Source organism: Alosa alosa, chromosome 2, assembly GCF_017589495.1.
Source record: "Alosa alosa isolate M-15738 ecotype Scorff River chromosome 2, AALO_Geno_1.1, whole genome shotgun sequence".
NCBI classification, from domain to species: Eukaryota; Metazoa; Chordata; class Actinopteri; order Clupeiformes; family Clupeidae; genus Alosa; species Alosa alosa.
In genome coordinates this window covers 7,473,991-7,492,530 of record NC_063190.1, presented here as the reverse complement: position 1 = coordinate 7,492,530, position 18,540 = coordinate 7,473,991, and the positions used below count along the sequence as shown (strand labels likewise).

The 18,540-nt window shown below is 42.4% G+C and overlaps 3 protein-coding genes across 6 annotated transcripts in view; 1 reads left to right on the top strand and 2 right to left on the bottom strand.

Moving 5' to 3' along the window:
- Positions 1 to 2,526, bottom strand: part of zzef1 (zinc finger, ZZ-type with EF hand domain 1) — a 38,499-nt gene extending 35,973 nt beyond the window's left edge. The window contains 5 exon segments of the mRNA XM_048227615.1: positions 91 to 290; positions 424 to 607; positions 740 to 934; positions 1,131 to 1,275; positions 1,995 to 2,526. Of these exon segments, the coding sequence (XP_048083572.1) occupies positions 91 to 290; positions 424 to 607; positions 740 to 934; positions 1,131 to 1,275; positions 1,995 to 2,408 (1,138 nt within the window). The 5' untranslated portion in view covers positions 2,409 to 2,526.
- LOC125283989 (neuferricin) lies at positions 1,534 to 7,524 on the top strand. 4 transcript variants are annotated; one of them, XM_048227640.1, is made up of 5 exons: positions 2,722 to 2,992; positions 3,176 to 3,412; positions 5,499 to 5,639; positions 5,806 to 5,989; positions 7,244 to 7,524. In XM_048227640.1, exons 2-5 carry the CDS (start codon positions 3,196 to 3,198, stop codon positions 7,416 to 7,418), a joined length of 717 nt encoding a protein of 238 aa, XP_048083597.1. In that variant the 5' UTR covers positions 2,722 to 2,992; positions 3,176 to 3,195; the 3' UTR covers positions 7,419 to 7,524. The 4 variants fall into 4 exon arrangements, with proteins under 4 accessions (XP_048083614.1, XP_048083597.1, XP_048083605.1 ...); XM_048227657.1 differs by lacking the exons at positions 2,722 to 2,992; positions 3,176 to 3,412 and adding an exon at positions 1,534 to 1,610; XM_048227648.1 differs by lacking the exon at positions 2,722 to 2,992 and having other exon boundaries at positions 3,057 to 3,283.
- Positions 7,525 to 8,517: 993 nt separating this feature from the next.
- ankfy1 (ankyrin repeat and FYVE domain containing 1) overlaps positions 8,518 to 18,540 on the bottom strand; it is a 26,167-nt gene continuing 16,144 nt past the window's right edge. Inside the window, 4 exon segments of the mRNA XM_048236879.1 lie at positions 8,518 to 10,536; positions 10,687 to 10,777; positions 10,974 to 11,120; positions 11,276 to 11,400. Of these exon segments, the coding sequence (XP_048092836.1) occupies positions 10,404 to 10,536; positions 10,687 to 10,777; positions 10,974 to 11,120; positions 11,276 to 11,400 (496 nt within the window). The 3' untranslated portion in view covers positions 8,518 to 10,403.

Genomic DNA, 18,540 nt, shown 5'->3' with positions numbered 1-18,540 from the left:
ATAACAATAACAACATATTGCTACATCTTTTGTATTATTGTAGTTGATAAGTGAAAGAGAGTTAATAGAGAAGAGCGGAGGGTGGCTGACATGGATGGGTGATGTTGGCGTTCTCCAGCAGGGCCACGTAGCCCATGACGTTGCTGGGGATGCGGACCTCGCGGATCTCCTGCAGTGTGTGACGGTTCCTCCCCACCGCCACCGACACCAGCTGGGGCATGTAGCTGTGGTCGTTGGAGGCCACGGCAATGGACAGTCGTCTCAGCACCACGTCCGGCTTCATCTTCAACCTGTGGGGTAAAGCGACAGCCTCTTACTTCACCAACCGTGCCCTGTCCACTGCGCAAGTGATCGGAGTGCTACGGTGATCAAACACACTTTTGGGGGGGTTTTGGAGGGGCGTTAGGAGCTCATTTGTATAACCTTATCCAGTGTGAGCGGGCGCTGCCGTCGGACTGCCAGTACGACGTAGTCTCTCCGTTTGTCATTTTGCTTGCTTCGTGGGTGTTGGAGGACACCTCGATGAGGCTGTAGCACTGAGTGATGACCTTCACCTTGTCTACTTCCGGGTCACGATGAAACTCCGCTCTGTATTGGATGTCTAAATCTAGAGGAGGAAGTCATCCGCAAATATGGGATCAGGTCAGTTTATAAACTAAAGAAATAGTCAACTCTGTTTAAAATGAAAATGTTTTGAACAGCCTAAAGCTTGATTGCGATATAATGCATGATTGCTTACCTTTCTCTTTTTGCAGCAAGTAGTCCAGATAGTCCTGCATAACCTTTGCCCTCATAGTGCAGATGCTGTTGTAGCCCTCCAGGAGGGGAAAAGGAATGGCATTACTGGGGATACGATTCCGGTGCAAAAACTTCAAGATTTTGGAAGCGTGGTCCCCCAGGCGATCTTTTGACTTAGAGAAAATGTCTACAAAACCTGGAGGGGGAAACCCACAGATGACGAATGATTCACCATAGCAATCTCATTACAATCATTCACCTCTTTACCGCTTTCAGATGTAAACAACATCCTGCCAGACAGGCAACCTTAACCTCCAATCAGAGTGTTTGTTTACCTTCAAAACATGATCACCTGGACAGAGGTTTTATCACCTGAAGGGAGGTTTCTGTACCTGGTGTGAGAGAGCAAGCCTGGAGCTGCCTGATAACATGACTGAGTTCCCCCTGCAAGTTGGCACCATTGCAGTTCTTCAGAGCCATGAGCATGTTCTCCACATCCACAAAGCCATCGCCCTCTGCATCAAACTGCCCAAAAGCCTACACATAGAGGGGGAAGGCACAAACACTTTCTTTGAGCTAGGTGGTGAATACTGATGAAGTCCATCAAGCCATCTCCTAATAGGACAATATCACACTACATAAGCCTAGTAGCTCTACAGCATGGCTAAAAGCACAGCTATAATTGAAAGCCCTTGAAAAGGTATTGCTAAAAGTTCTAGACAAATTTAATAGGCTACAATCTAAAGAACTGAACCTCTACATTCAGTCCTTGTTGTTGCCATGACAGTTGCCGAGGGAGGCTACAGACAGGGGACATAAAGTAAGCCTGGGAGATGACAGATGGTTCACTGACACGATGACTAAACAACAACGTGAGCGTAACTACTATGTTTATGTTCTTCTGCTTGAACCATATTATTGGTTTACATTTTGGCATCCCGAAGTTATTTGTATTGCGTTGTCGATGCCTGGAGACTAGCCTACAATAGTGAGCCCATGCAATGATCACAGTTTTCAGATATCCACAATCAGTGTCAGTGTGTTTAAGGCATGGAAGGTGACAGCAAATAAGTTTGCGAAAGAAAAATCAAACACTTAGTAGGCAATCAATGAGCTCTCACAATTTGCCAAGAAAACGAAAGCAAGACAACAGTTAGACCATAAGACCGGGGAGATCAGTTCACCCCTCTGGAACATTGATCACATTAAACTGAGTTGACGCCTGTTTGGCCTGCTGTCAACCTGGCTTTTTATACCTCCTCGCACTCCTCTCGTGGGGCGTCTCTGCTTTCCAGCATCTCACAGAATTGCTCCACAGTTACCGACTCCTCTCCCCGGCCCAGGCGTTCCTCCAACCACCGCACCAGAGCGCCCTCATTCCGTGTAAGGACCGACTCGGATATAGCGACCCAGGAGTCGCTCATGCGGGCCGCTGCCTCTCTCAGTTTGACTTGCTCTAAAAGGTCTCCGGGGGTGGGCAATCCGCTACTCGGTACGGCAGGGTTATTTGATCCCTTTCCGTTTCTTGCTGAGCCAGAACCTCCGCCACTGCCAGCCCCTGCGCCTGTGGCCGCAGAGGCCGGGCTGCCTTCCGCAAACCCTGGGCTTTCCGTCTCGACATCTTCCTCGTCACCACTACCACCACCGCAGCCGCTCTCTCCGTTGCCCATGCTGATCAATGTCCCCAGGATTTCTTTTGATTTTCAGCGGCGCGGTAGGGGTCAGTTTCACACTTGGGCTAAACAAATCCACAGCCCTTCCCAGCCCGTGTGTTCCTTCGTTGTCACTAACGTTAGTACTACCGCATTGACGTACTGTACGCAGCACGTAAGCTACGTCGGCACTTCTTTGAAACTTCCTTGTTTGGTTGGGTGCCTCTAGTGGCTAAATAAAAATAAAATCGGATCAAACAAAAATCTTTTAGATATATCTTTTTAGCCCGTGTGAAATACTCTCTCCGTCACACATTCAACTAGTAACGGCATCAGGCAGTAATTATTCCATAATGGCTGACAGTTTGACCTGGTATTCCGTTTTCCACAGAGAACATGCCATGTTGTGAAAATGGTTCTTAAAGCCTTTTCATTCGGCCAACGAATGGACTAGCCAGTTAAACAGGTGAACTTTACACGCTTCAATTGATAAATCTGTCTACAGACACTGTATGACAGGTCACCGATTAGTATATTATACCTCAACAAAATTGGCATTTCATTTCTACTTAACGACGGCTATCCAATTGATGAAAGATCAGGTATGCTACATGACACCACCAACAGACATGCGCGGTAATGACATAATGATTGACTTCCGGGGAAAGCCTCTGTAGAAGATGTTTGTATTTGGCTACTATGTAGGCTAGCCTGTTTATGATATCTTTCTATGTTATAGTAATACGTTTGAAAAGCGATGTTGACATATTTCATTGTGCTTGTAGTGGCGTGTTTAACTGCGCTCATGGTTCCATATGATTGGGCAGCTGTATGGGATGCGATGCTTCGCTCACTTGGAGCATCAAATGCACCTGTCCGGATGATAACGAAAAGTGAGCTCTCTAAATACAACGGGGAAGTCAATCGCCCAGGGTTATACGTGGCAGTTTTGGGACAGGTATTTGATGTAAATAAAGGACGCAAACATTACGGCCCAGGTGGAGGTTACCATTTCTTTTCAGGTAGCCTTGGTTTTCATATCTTATGTTTGGTTTTGGTTATGGCAATCACGTCTTCTATCCAATTAGTCATATTTTGTTGCATTTTACTAATATCCTGATGTTGATCCATCCCACCACACAATCAACAAAAATATACCATATGCATGGCCAATCTTTGAAGATAGGGAGACCTCTAGGGTTAGGCCTATAGTCTAATTTGAACAATATAGGACTGGACATTTGATGACAGAGCACGCCATATTTAATAGCAGTACAGTGGTCTGATCAAAATGAGAGGCTGGTGGTTACATGATAGCCAATTATATAATTATGTATGCCCAATCATGGCACAGACACCAGTTTTGCAAGGATTTGCAATAAACTGTGCATACTGTACAGTGTCATAGTATTTCCAACTTATTGCAGAGGTTTATACTCACAATATTTGTACAAACCTGTAATTCAGTTTTATGACTAACCAAATCACTGGTGAGTTTTTGTAGCTTGTTGGTAAGCAACATCATAGTAGGCTCAAAAATGACTGTCACAGTTGTAGTTCCACAGTTTTCAGATATGAAGTAAAAAAAAAACAAATGAATACATGCATACCCTTTCTCATCTAATCTTTTGAGAATACCATCCAATTGAGTTTAAGTTTAAAGCAACAAGGAGTTAGGTCTAAAACTAGCAAGCCAAATGGGCCATCTAATGGTCTCCTTACACCAAAAAACTTTGATAAGATTTGGGAAAGATTCTTGAAAGATTGGAGTCTTTTGAGTAAAGCTTGAATGGGGGGCATTAGTTAAAAGACTACACAATCTTTCCGAAATCTTGTCAAAGTTGTTTGGTTTAAGGTGGCCATTAGACATCAAAACAATGTTAAACACCACCAAGAGGCAAGAATCCACAGCTATATTTCTTTGCTCCAGTAGAGGGCAGCCACACACCTAGTATAGGATCATTAGCAGTATGGTGTTACATGTAAACTAAACCTTTGTGTCAGAAATATAAGTACAAGAAACACATCCGTTATAACAAAACTTCGCACTCAGCTAACATCTGAGATTTTGTCCAGGATACCGTAGTTGTAAGCCTTCTGATGTTGGTAAAATTATCATAGGCACATTACACACAAGATTTATTTGAATTTGAATTTGTTTCTACTGTTCATTCACATTATTTAGATTGTTGTGATTTTATAACTATTTTATAACTGTCCAAGGGCACAACAAGGGGTCTTCTGTGCCTATGGGTCATTCTACAGATTTGTTGCCATTTAGTGTAGTAGTGTCAGTGTCCCAAGCTGTTTACCTGTTAGCTTTTCAGAACATTTATCAAACTACACTTAAATTGCAACATTTCAAAGTTTTATATGTAATTGAGAAGATAATTTATACAGAGATTTATTTCAACAGATATGTTTGTTGTTCCTAAGACTATTAAGAATTTCCCCATTGACCATTATGGAAACAGCATGACTCATTTTGAGTACATATAGTGTTAAATCATAAAGCTGTTTTTTGTTGTTAAATTCAATGAAGATGACCCCCTTGTCAAGCGTAATTTTGAAAAGAGATTGAAAAAGAGATTTCATTTTCAGAGAAATGTAGGCTTTTAACCCTGTCCCTGTGTTTCAATCAATGCTGTAAAGCAACCATTTCCCCCTCCCAATAAAATGGTAGTTTGATCCTTTTCAAATCATTTATGAAGGAAGTGGCATCATCAAAGTTTTCAGAACAGCATGGTATGACAAGTGGTCCGTTTCTCTCTCACATGTGCACTTATGTGGACTTATGCACATGTGAACTTGGTCAATCTCAGGATTCAACACTGTTATAGGGGAAACTCAAAGTTAAGAAAAGGTTTTACAAAAAGGTATTTTTATAGCTAGGAAGTATAACAATATCTAAATTGACTTATTCAATGTGACATTGCTAACAGATTAGCGGAAAATCTTCAACCCCGTCACATTTTTCAATGTTAATGGGTTTAATGGCTGAACATTGTTCATGTTAAGATGGGAAAAAGTATTTTCTATCAAGTACACACATTACTTTGTCACATCAAATAAAAAAGCTTAACATTGTAATTTTTTCTGTGGTTTCAGGTAAAGACGCATCCAGAGCATTTGTGACTGGGGATTTCACAGAAGCGGGACTGACTGATGATGTGTCTGACCTTTCCCCCTCTCAAATTGTGGCTCTGTATGACTGGCTGACGTTTTATCAAAAGGATTACACCCCAGTTGGTAGGCATACACCTTACACTTGTCACCTACAGAAAGTGCACAATCTCAAATCATAATCATAATAAGGTTTCTATCTTCAGATGAAACATTTATTTACTGTTTTAGTTAAGTGACATCTTTAAATGTATGTTTTACCTTAGGAGGTCCTATGTGTCCTGTGTTACAGGAAGGGCGGAGGGCTATTTCTACAGCGCTGATGGGGAGCCCACGGAGGCCCTGCGGCAGGTGGAGGTGGCCTTAGAGCAAGGCCTGCAGCTCAAGGCCCAGGCCCAGGCCCACAGTGTGCAGTACCCGCCCTGCAACACAGAGTGGAGCTCCGCAGGGGGACGCGTCTGGTGCTCCACACAGAGGTGGGGTCTCGCTGACTGTAATCATGATAAGAAGTTAGGGGACTATTCTCTCTGGAGCAGGAATGAGAAGTAAATAGACAACGCAACAAGTCATGATCTTAACTGGTTATGATCAATTAGTCAAGAGACTATTTCGGTGTATAACCATGCACAAAGAACCATGCATACAGATGTAGTGTAAAATGCACATATGACTATGGAGGGGCAAGGGATTGAAGTGGTAGGGGAGTATACATTCTTAGGAACAATAATAGATGCTAAGCTATCATGGAATCCCAACACTGATGCCATCTATAAAAAGGGTCTGCAGCAACTATATTTCATGTGGAAGCTGAGACAGTTCAGAGTAGAAAGAGACATGATGGTCCTTTTCTATCGCTCTTTTGTTGAGAGTATTTTAACTTTCTGCTCCATTGCCTGGTATTTTTCACTGTCAGTGACAAACAAATAATTTATTTACAAAATAAATTACATAGGATAGTTAACATGGTCAGCAAGATTGCTGGACAGCAGTTAAATTCTCTGACCATGATCTGCGAATCCAGGGTGGTGAGGAAAGGACAAGCAATTTGCGGTGACAGGTTACATCCCCTATTTGAGGCGTATGAGGTGCTGCCATCAGGCAGAAGGTATAGGGTGCCGTCCTTACAAACCAACCGGGCTCGCAAATCATTTATTCCTACCAGCATTACACTGATGAACAAGTTAAGGAAAATAACTTGATCCTTTCTGTGTGATTATACTTTGGTATAATATTAAAAGGTTACTGATGATATTGCACCTTACTACTGATAGCCTACTGGTACTAATTATACTGCATTTTACTATTTTATAATGTAGAGATACTTGGTGCTGTGTATTGTTGTTGTGTGGGGTTGTGGGAGAGTTTAGCGGTCCTATTGTTGTCTGTCTATCTGATGAGCCATATGGTGCAAGATGAATTTCTGAATCAATAAATGTCTATCTGTACTTGATGTGCAGTAGAAAATGTACTTGATGCAGCAACACCTAATCAGTAGGGTAAAACTAACCTGTCTCACAACGGTCTAAACCCAGCTCACATTCCCCATGTGGGTGGACAATACAACGCTTGGTGAATTCTGCTTTACAATGATAGGAAGACCTGAAAATAGCAAAGAGTATCTAATGTGCTAAGTATTTGACTTTATGGAAGCTCTGTTTTGAGTTCTTCATATATTCTTGGTGATTTCAATGTATTCATGATGCTGCTTACTGTGTGATTTGTGTGTCTAGTGGCGGTGTGAAAAGAGAGTGGGTTGGCGTTCCAAGGAAGCTCTTCTCTCCTGGTTCCAGCCGCTCTCGCTGTGTGTGCCTGCAGCAGGAGCTCAGCCGCTCGGACAACCCCAACCTGCAGGAGTACAGCGGCTGTCCAGCTGAGGCAGAATCCTGCTTTGTCAGGGAACACTGAACTAGCACAGACATTTCAATCACACAGTCCCTCTTAATCCTAATCTGAAATTCTTGAAGACTGAAAGTTTTTATCACTGGTTGAAAATAAATGTTTTAGTATGTCACAGAGTTTCTCACCACAGTTATTTAATGAATTGTTGAGTTTTGGTCTAAAACAAGCATATAGGATACAAAAACTTTGCCAACAGTATAGTTGGCATTGCTAAAAGCTTGCTAATAAGCTAACTGTTCCATCCTGAAGCAGTCCACAGGACTACATAGTGGGTGTGCGGGAACAACAGGTGTTCATTTATCCTTCATATCACCATGTTCACCATAAACGTATGTGTTCATTCACTCAAGCCTGCTAGTTGCTATTATAACCTTGTTGAAAGTCTCCAGCTAGGTCATGTGTGGACTTGAATTTGAGGGAACAGGGCCTGGAAAGTCTTTGACAAGTTTAAGAAGGTGCGGGAGTCCTGGATCAGTGGAAGAGCAGATGGGGCATAGATCCTGCTTGGGTGAGATCAAGTGCAGCACTGTCTGCAGGTGTTTGGCTGAATTCCCAACCTGGCTCATTCAATCTGGCCCCCTAATAATCCCCCAGTGTAATTGGCTCATTCATTCATTCCCTCACTCTCCACCTCAAGCTGGTGCGTGGTGAGCGTTCTGGCACATAATGGCTGCCGTGCATCACCCAGATGGCTGCTACACGTTAGTGGTGGTTAATGAGGCTTCCCCTGCACTCTTTGGGTGCCTTAAAAAGTGCTGTAGAAATGCAATGTGGTTTTGTTATAGCCACTCACTATGACCCACAACAGGAGCTGGACACAGCAACACGCATAAGATCAACAGCTCTCTCCATGGCCTAGGGAGAATGTTTGATTTATTACTGTTAGGCCTGAAATTAAAGAAGATGGATGGGTTTCACCTGATGGTATTGCTGAGAAATTGGGCACATAAATAAAGAAGTATCCAAAAATCAGAGATGTAATTTCCCAGACTAGTTGATTTTCTGTGTTCACATTAGTATGAACAAATTAACCTTCATGAAGGACTTGTGTTTGGCGCTGCCATTATAATTTACACAGACAATGCAAAATAAGCAAAGATGTGAACATGGTTATATCAGGCTATTTTTATTATTATGACCTTTATGTAAAGTTGTCCTCCCTTTCTTGAAAAGGATACTAGAGGAAGTGACAGGCTAGATATCTGAGCATACAGATACGATACAATGTGCATAAAAGATTAAACAATGTGCATAAAAGATTAAGAGGCGAGATTTAGGTTTGTCACATAGACAAAAAAGCACAAACTGCATTAAGTACAAAACAGTTGTAGTGGTCAAAAATATCATACATTTTATCTGTACAATTTAACAATACCTAGAGCGGACCATAGACTGATCAGAAATGTCAAAATGTAATTTGATAAAGTGCACCTGTTCAGCTCTGTCACGGAGAAGCATTTTAAAACATGATAGGTCAAGATAACATGAATTTATGCAAAATCAAAAATACAAAAAAAAATATAGAGCAAGATCTCCCACAACTCACACACATAGGCCAAAGACTGAATGGAATGGATCCTTTGGTGCCCTTAAAGAGCAATGAACATGATTATGATACAACACTGAGGCTGCAAATTAAATGGCATGCATATGCATAGTAGGTGTGTCATCCAACTGTTTGTTCCATCCGAAGGACAGTCTTTACTTGAAAAGTTTACAGAGAAACAAAACAAACGTAAACAAGCTGATTCCACAAGTGCAGTTCTTACTACCCACATAGCTACAAACTGGAATGGATCCAAACCCAACTCTGATCCATTCCAGACTGCACTATTGTCTGGGTAATACACACTGAAAATCATGAAGGAGATGGAAATAATGTTCACAGACAAAATGTAGGTATATGAATCAACAATGCCGAAGTCGACCCGTTCATAACGGCCCTTTGAACTGTTGACAATGTCCTTGAATGTATACGAAGATGCAAGACAGGGCTGGCAAGGCGATGTTCGTTTAGGTGTAAATACACTTCCTCTTTATTGTATTAGTGTTATACCACTTCACACTTCAATGAATCATTGATTAAAATGATAGTTTCAGAAAACATGTTTTGTTCCTAAAACACAGTATGCCTGGCCAACAGCACAGCCAGAACCAGAAGCTTTCCCTCATGACCGAGAGCTTAGGGACTGAACCAGAAAATCACTCAGAACATTTGAGGTCGACCACTGCCCTTTGGCTCAGCATCATATTGTTTTTGGAGACAGTTACACAAATTCCTCTAATTAGGTCCACTGGTCCCTCCCATTAACAAACACCTTCCTGCGTCACACAGGGGACTCAAACAAACAAATCTTTCTGTGAGGATTTGTCCACTGCATGTGGTGCCATGAACTGTTTTCGATATACAATTTGAGCGCTGCTCTAATGTTGATTGAGAATGTCTTGCCTGTACTGTGTATGGTAGGGTATGCGCCCTTCATGAATGACGAATCTGTGGGGTTTAAATGCTAAACGTAAAATGATATCAACGTCTTACCATGACTTGGCTTGGTCTCTCAAATATCATCTCCTCCATCTTCATCTCCCTAATCTGTAATACTCATAATGCATGACCGTGATAGATCTGAGGTTGATTACATGGACTTGGCAGCAACCTTGGAATCGCCTTCATCATCAGCTAAGCCGCTTTCTCCTTCTAACGCCTCGTCAGGTTGATCCCCAGATGATGGTGCACTTCTAAAAAAGTACAGCTATAACATACACATCGCTTGATTTTTTTGTTTGTTGTTTCCTCTGACAGACTGGAATAGTACAGTAAGTTGTGGTCCAAATACATATATATATATTTATATATATTTTGTCCAGGGCCTCTTGTTTTCTTTGTCACTTCATTCCATTGGCATGTGCCACACCTCGATGCCAACCTGCCTCTCTGGCGCAGCGATTGATGCCCTCCACTCTCGACGGCGGTGGCGGTGGTGATGAGTGTTAGGACACCCCGCCCAGAGTCAGCACGTCGAAGCAGATGTCACACACGCGCACGGGTTTGTTCAAATCAAACTTGATGATGGGGATCTCCTTCACAGAGCACTTGTGGCAAAGCAAGCGTCCACAGTGACGGCTGAGGTGCAAATGGACACAGAGAAGGGAAACAAAATGTTTGGTAAAGAATGGTGTATAATATAATATAATATAATATAATATAATATAATATAATATAATACAATACAATACAACATAATATAACATTTTGTTGGAGGCCAATGCTTACCAGTGATGTTTTCTTGTGGTCACTCCAAACTTGGCTGTGCACTCATAGCAGTTTGATCCATCACACCATGGAGGCTCTTTGGATAGCATATCTGCATGAGGAAAGGGAAAAAAACTGACACGGTCATCTCACTGGACACGCCATGCTGCCCACACTACACCAGCATTCCCAGTGTGTTTAGTGATGGCCATCTGAGAGCAGTCCCAGTGTGTCCAGTGTGTTTAGTGATGGCCATCTGAGAGCAGTCCCAGTGTGTTTAGTGATGGCCATCTGAGAGCCTCACTTACCTAGAAGGCGGAAGAGCAGCTGCTTGGTTGCCACCTGGTAGTTGAAGATGTTGACGCCCTGGTTGTTGTTGACGCCCAGACGAGCGCCTGACCTCACGATGGCACGGCACAGGTTGGCATTTCCTTTCATGTAGGCTAACAGAAGAACTGAGTAGCACACACAACAGCAGCCAATTAACCTGGGATCAAGAAGGTTTCTAAAATAGAATGTGAAGTAAGAAGTGTACAGTACACATCCGCCTTGAGCCCTCGGGCGATCATGGCCACGGTGTCAGGATAAATTCACCACTGTGTCCACCTACCCGTGTTCCCTTCATTGTCCGGTTTGTCCAGGGGGTACTCAGGCATGCACTCCAGGAAGAGCTCGAAAATGGCAGCAGCGTTCTCCTTCCCATAATGACCGAGCACATGCATTGGTGACTGGCCCCTGGAAATCAATAGGCATTATGTACACATGTAATGGTAGCTCATACTTGAGATACAGCTGTCTAGGGCAGGGCTATTCAACTTCATTACCAAGTGGGCCAGACAGGACAACCATTGGGTCTTCGCGGGCCACCCAAAATATGGCGTTGCTAAAATGACTATTGTGGCTATATAGACCCTTTCAACAATAAAAACAAAAACAATGCTTGAACGTTCTATTTGGGCCCCAATCTACTTCCTCTGCATTAAGATAACATATGGAATGTTAAAAAGGAAGTCTTGTGGGGCCAACTATGATGCTGATAATGGAACTCTCTTGAAAGGGTCTATATATATATATGACGCGAAGCGCAGTGCCTCGTAAGTGCATTAACTTCTGTGAACAGACCACCGTGGAGTCTAACCCGCTTATTCCACTGTTGCCACTTGCGTTGTGTTCATTTCCTGTTACAATTTAAACGTTTTAATCGCTAAAACTTGTATTGTTTGTAGAACTACTTTCTTGCAACACATATCAACTAATTTCTCAACTTGCATGACAAACTGCCGTTACTAGTTCTAAATGGATGGTTGCTACGGCCAAAGGCCAGTCGTTTGTTCTATCCTTTCTTTTACTATCTATGGTTCTATCTCTCCTGTTGTCAAGCAGGCGTATCCCAAGATTCTGATGAACTTTAGCTTTGAAACATCGCTATTTTACTAAGCCTGCGGTCATCAATCTAGCTAAAAGCCACCTCCGTCATATGCTACAATGTTGCTATGTTCTGAACGTCTGCATTTTACAGCTCGGATGCAACGTGACAGTTCATTTAAACTTCACGAGTCCGGCGAATTAATATACAAGTGTGATACGGCCAAAAAAATGGATCTACTTCATAGGTGTGCAAATAACATACGGTTAATGGTCGTTCTAAATTAGGACAAAGGGAAATTCAACCAAGCAGTGGAATATATATTATATATATATATATATATATAGCCACAAATAGTCATTTCATATAAACATGCATTCATACATGTGTTCATAAGTATCCAGCTACATTTAATAAGTTCAGTTATTCACAAATACAGAGGTGGAAAAAGTATGAAAATATTGTACTCAAGTAAAAGTACCAATACCTTGATGAAATATTACTCAAGTACAAGTACTCAAGTACCGATCTGAAAATGTACTCAAGTAAAAGTAAAAAGTAGTTCATTTAAAATGTACTTTAAGTAACTTAGTTACTTTTTTTTGTTGGGGGGGGGGTACCAGAACAACCAGTTTTACCAGAGACTTTCTAATGAGATACAGCACTCAAAAAACCTCCATAGTAATGCATGTGGTTAGTTTACCTCCATAGTTATGCATGTGGTTAGTGGTAGTACATATCACAACCCTTCCGCGGCAAAACGTCGACATGTGAATACATTGAGCCAATCATGTGGTGTGTTGTAAAATACATTGAGCCAATCATGTGGTGTGCTGTGAAGACATCGTGCCAATCATCTGTTGTGATCTCGCTGCTGAAGCAAGATTGGTGTCGTGAAGCCTTACGCACACGCATTTCTGCTGCAATAGATGCACGATAAGTGCCCAAAAAGTGTTGCAATATGGCTGCCGAGTGGAGGTACTTGCCTGATAAGGACGTTGAGAAATGGAGATCTATGTGAAAAATCACCGGAGTTCTCCTTTAAGTTTGAGCAGTAGTTGATTTTCAAAGTTAGTTGCATTCATCCTTGGGTCGCTTTGCAGTGAACAGTAATCCAGCACAACTGAAAAGCCCCTCACAAGCAGCTGAGACAGCCGCCGTTGAAGTAGGCAGCTCACTGCGCCGGGATTAGTGTGTGCTTCACCTCACTGTGTGTTCACTGTGTGCTGTTTGTGTTTCACTAATTCACCGATTGGGTTAAATGCAGAGACCAAATTTCCTTCATGGGATCAAAAAAGTATATATACTTATACAATGGAGGAGAGGGCCCTTGAAAAGTGGAATACAGGGGGCACAACATTTTCACCAGTAATAACTCAGGTAACTCACACATAAAAAATCCAAACAACTCCATAAGTAGAGTCATGTGTAATGAAGTGGAATAACACAGGGAAAAAGTATTGAACACGCTAAGAAAAAGCACTAAAGCAAGGAAAGGGAAGAAACGAGCTGGAATCTGTAAGCAGTTAGAGAGTAGTTATCCTTTCTATCTGTGCAAATTAATATAAGCTTGGTTAGTAGCCAACATATTGATGGGCTATAAAAAAGATTTTTCATTACCAAGGTGTCACACAAGAAACATTTCATGATGGATAAAAGCAAAAAGCTCTCCCAAGACCTTTGCAACCTTATTGTTGCAAAACATATCAATGAAACTGGTTACAGATGCATTTCAAAACTTCAGAATCTTCCAGTAAGCAGCATGGGAGCCATTATCTGCAAGTGTCTGCAAGAAACATTACTGCATCATCAACCGGCCTTGCACAGGATCCCCTCGCAATATTTCTGACCAGGGTCAGAAGGATAGTCAATTCCAAGAGCCAAGGACCACTCGGAGAAAGCTCCAGAAAGACTTGAAGGCAGCCAATTCAATTAAATTCAATTAAACAGTTCTGGAAGTAACTAAAGATCAGGATTCACAAGAGGGACCCCTGGAATCTGTTTAGAACAATGGGCCAAAATCACACCTGATACTGCGACTAATAAGTTTCGTCATACAGGAAAATGTCTTGAAGCTGTCTTTACAAACAAAGGCTTTTCCACAAAGTGTTGAAGAAATTTCAGTAGGCACGTTCAATACGTGAACTGGAGCAGAGCAGAGGTGGAGTGGCAAGGAGGTGGTGCCTTGAGAATGGACGGTTGGCGGAGCCTGTTCGAGTCGGCCTGTTCGGCGGTGCTCTTTAGAAAAATAAGGGGGAAAAAAGTTTGTTGTGTGAAATCCGATGGCACGAGCCAGAGAGAAGGTCTAGGCCTTGGCGCGATCGTGGCGGTGTGGAGTGGCCGGAACAGCGGAGGACAGCTCTGCGACAAGGCAGCAGAGGAGGGACGCCAACGTCTGTAGCTGTAGCTGTGCGCAGCGTGGTCCGGCTGCGATGGAACTGGAGTCTGCTACCCCGACTGGCGAGACGACGGAGTGGAGCATCAGAGGTGCAGTGCCAGTTACGGTGCTCAGCGCCGGGGAGTCTGTGGCAGTGGAGGCTAGGCCCCGCCAGGTGTTGGAGGAACGTTGCGGTGGTGCACACTGCGAAAGTGCGACCTGAGGGCGTTCTCTGAAGGGAGCTGGGGACGAGAGGCGACAGACCTGGTGACTACTAGCACGCCCCGCATTGGGCCGCTGGTGGTTGTGGTTCCCCAGGGTGAGTAGGGCTCTTGCGGTGTGTGCACCCCACCTGCTGTGTGGCAGTGGCAGAGACTAATTGCTGGACTGAATGTGGGAACGCCCGCGCCGAGGATGGCAATGGCTTGTTGGGGGAGCTGTGCAACGCCAGCGTGCTGGACTGTGCTTGAGATTCCCACAATGTTTCACGCTAGGGATTCTGGGAGAACTGAATGATCATCTCAATACCAATGTTTCCCAAAAGGCTTGTCCCAAGGAGAACAGTATTACCTTAAACACACGAGGAAACTGAACAGTCCAATCAGTAGACTAGGATAAGCTAGCCAACTATGCTACTTTGTTTACAATATTTCCAGGCTTCAACCAGACAGCTGAATGTGGTAGAGTTGTAATAGAAATAGTAGGCCTAAGCTATAGGCAAATCTGCATAAAGTGTGCCGTCATAAATATCAGACATTCAGTATTCTCTCTTTTTATATCAGGATATAAAATAATACAGATAGATTACATTGTAATCCTCTGGTATTCTAAGGTAGGCTATTGAAATGTCTAGTCCCCCCTCCAAAAAAAAAAAAAAAAAAAAAAAAAAAAAAAAAAATCGAGGTCAAAAATCATGATACAAATCAAATTGTTAGGTTGGTGTATCGTTACAGCCCTACTGTATATCGTTACAGCCTTATCCTCCAAAAATCTTTCTAAATTGTATCAAAAAACTCAGCAAAATCAGCTTAATGAGAGTAAAATGTGACCAAACCAAGTTTAAATAGTGTTTTTGAATCTTGAAAATAAAATGTCAGATATGGACTCAGCATCTCCAGTAATCCCTACAAACATACTAACATTGTCCATTTTGGCCAAGCAGCTCTTATAATATGATCAATATAGGCTATTATGCTAATTTATGCTAATTAGCGCAATTACACAAATTGCCCAACATATGCAAATTAGCATCCGGCAGTTTCTGCATGCTGGGAACCCATACTATATATTTCCATCATAAAATTTTGGGTGTACTCAACATTTCCGGGTCCACAATGGGGCTCTATGGGCTGTCCACTGGACTATTAGGCTAATTACTGAAAAAAAAAAATTAAGCGTTCAATACTTATTTCCACCATATATTTATTTTACCTGAATATTTTAACTTCCAAATTAAATGTCAAAATGAATGTCAGACGAAATGTTTGACTGACTGGATTTTGTATACAAAACATAGTGAAAACTGTCTAAGGTCACTCTCACTCTCCCTTGCTAAAGAGCTAAATGGTTTAGTCCGCCTGCACGATTCATAAGGTAGTCTATCTTTTGTTTATTTAGTTGAGCATCGCTAGTAGTGGACCGCTAATTGTTGTGCTGCTGGTGCAATGTTTTTCTCCAAGAAAGCCAAGTCAGGTTACTAAAAACAAAGGCCAAAACAGGAAAAAGAGAGACATCAAAATGAGGGGAAATAACTGCTAATAAACTTCTTTCCAAAGAAAGGTGAGCACAAACGTCACAACACGAAATCCCATGGTGTTTGCTTGAATATCTCCGCAATCATTGGTGCTAAAACGAACTGAGACAACCCATTGGAATAGCGGAACATAGACTTTCATAGGTTAGGCTAATCTGATGCATCTCGTGATCCAGCTCCATCTCCATCACTTTTTAGAAAGACTGCATGGCGTCAGCTTGATTCATGTCCTGTTGTAGGCTACATGCTGATCATTATCACTAGGCTAGTGGTTTAGGGCGCGATTTTTTTTCTCCCTTTCTGTTTTCGTTAGTCTTAACTTTTTTTTTTACTAAAATAACGGATGGGATTTTTGATGTAGCGAAGTAGCCTACAATACTTCACTCAAAATGTAATCAAGTAAAATACCGATTTTATGAACTACTTAAAAAATACAAAATACACAGAAAAACTACTCAATACAGTAACGTGAGTAAATGTATTTCGTTACTTTCCACCTCTGCACAAATACTGGATCTGGTGGACATTCCTTTATTCTGAGATACAACAATAGGCTCTCAAAACAATTCCAAACAGACATAAGGTGCTTAGGCCTATAGAGCAGGTCCAGATTATTTGTGAAATAAACCAGTAAAACAGTGTCATGGGATGGAATATATAACATGGATACCCAACATCTGTCATAGCTCATATTTTTAAAAGAAACCAGAGAAAACTATCCTGACAAAGAATAAGCAGCATTTTAATGCCTCAATCAAGTGATGGGCTAACGATCATTAACATCCAACATACTGACAAACAATAAGCAGCATCGGGTCTTGCGTCGGGTGACGAGTCAATGTTCAGGCGAATGGGCTATTATAGCTCTCTCTTGTTCCGTACAAAAGTGACCGAGACTTTACTCCTTTGCCACTTAACAGTAGGCTATCATTACCGAAATGCATTCATTGCACAGTAAACACTTCGGTTTGTGACTTGATGTTGACGGCAATGTAAACAGTCGGTCCTTTCTGACTAGAACTGCCGTTTTCATCATCAATTTTGTGTTTCAGAGAGACATTGTTAACAAATCTTTGACATTAGGATTACTGCTGCCAACGCGGGAATTCCTGTGTTATGGGTGAGTTCGTAAATTGCCACACCGAGCACACTGAAACTTTTTAATCATGCGTTATTCTATTTTTAGTGTGTTAGATTGAATTTACAAACGCACCCTATATCTGACAGCGCAGTGTGACAGGCGCGAGCCACGCGACATTGTTTACTTTTGTAGCCAATCACTGCTTATTTTATTGATTATAGCATAGTCCTCCCCCACCTTTCTTATGCAGCCCTTGCCACTTAATCTACTAAACCCCTCTTCTACTGCACTTTTTACCCCCCCCCCATCCCCCCATAAATGCACAAATAGGCTGACACCAGACATAATTTCACTGCATTTCTTACTTCCAGTAACTATATGCATGTGACAATAAACTTCCTTGTATCCTTGTAGTCATGAAAACCAGTTGAAGGCAGTTTGCGGGCAGGCCGCAGGTAAAATTCAACAGGCCGCTAGTTGAATAGCCCTGGTCTAGGGTATTCTGGCCCAACCTATTTTATCTAATACCATCTGGCTATTAACCTGACTCTCGCCAGATGAATTTCATTCCGTCTAGCTCCACTCACATCCAACTGAACTCGGTTCCGTTGAGAGTGATTTCGGCACGAGATTGTATGGTAGAGCCAATCAGGACGCAGGGCGGGAGTTTCATAGATGTGACATAGTGTAGAAGCGACTGTGAGACTGTTCTCAGCGTCAAGGATTAGCTTTGATGTGAGTGGTTGAAGTAGCACGTCAATAGATGACGGACAAGTGGCTTATCCAATCTTATGCAAGGATTTTTTTAATAAGGCCCAGCCTTCTGAAGCACCACTCCAATGGATCGATCCCAGATGGATGAGTGGAGCTAGGCGGAACGAAATTCATCTGGCGAGAGTCAGGTCATCTGGCTATATCAGCTGACCACGCAATGCTAATGAGGATTTGTTTTTAATTTAAGATTTGCTAGGTTACAGGTACGCTGGCGAGTCACGCCGCTCCGTCTAGCTTCTTGTTTATGTTTGAATGTTTGTCCTTTTCGTCTTTTTATGTATAAATGTGTCCTGTCGAAGTGTGCACTCTTGAAGATGAACATAATGAGCATCTGTAGGCGCTTTTTTCAACTCGGTTTGTCACTAGCCTAACACCTCGGAGTCCGAGACCCCGACCACAACATCCACGTCCACTAGTGAGGATTCTGCCTGTCGCTAATATGCCTGATGACTGCACTTCTCGGTGTCTGGTGAGATATTACATCTGTGGGAGCTGACTGTGAGCTTTTGAGTGTTAGTTGAGCT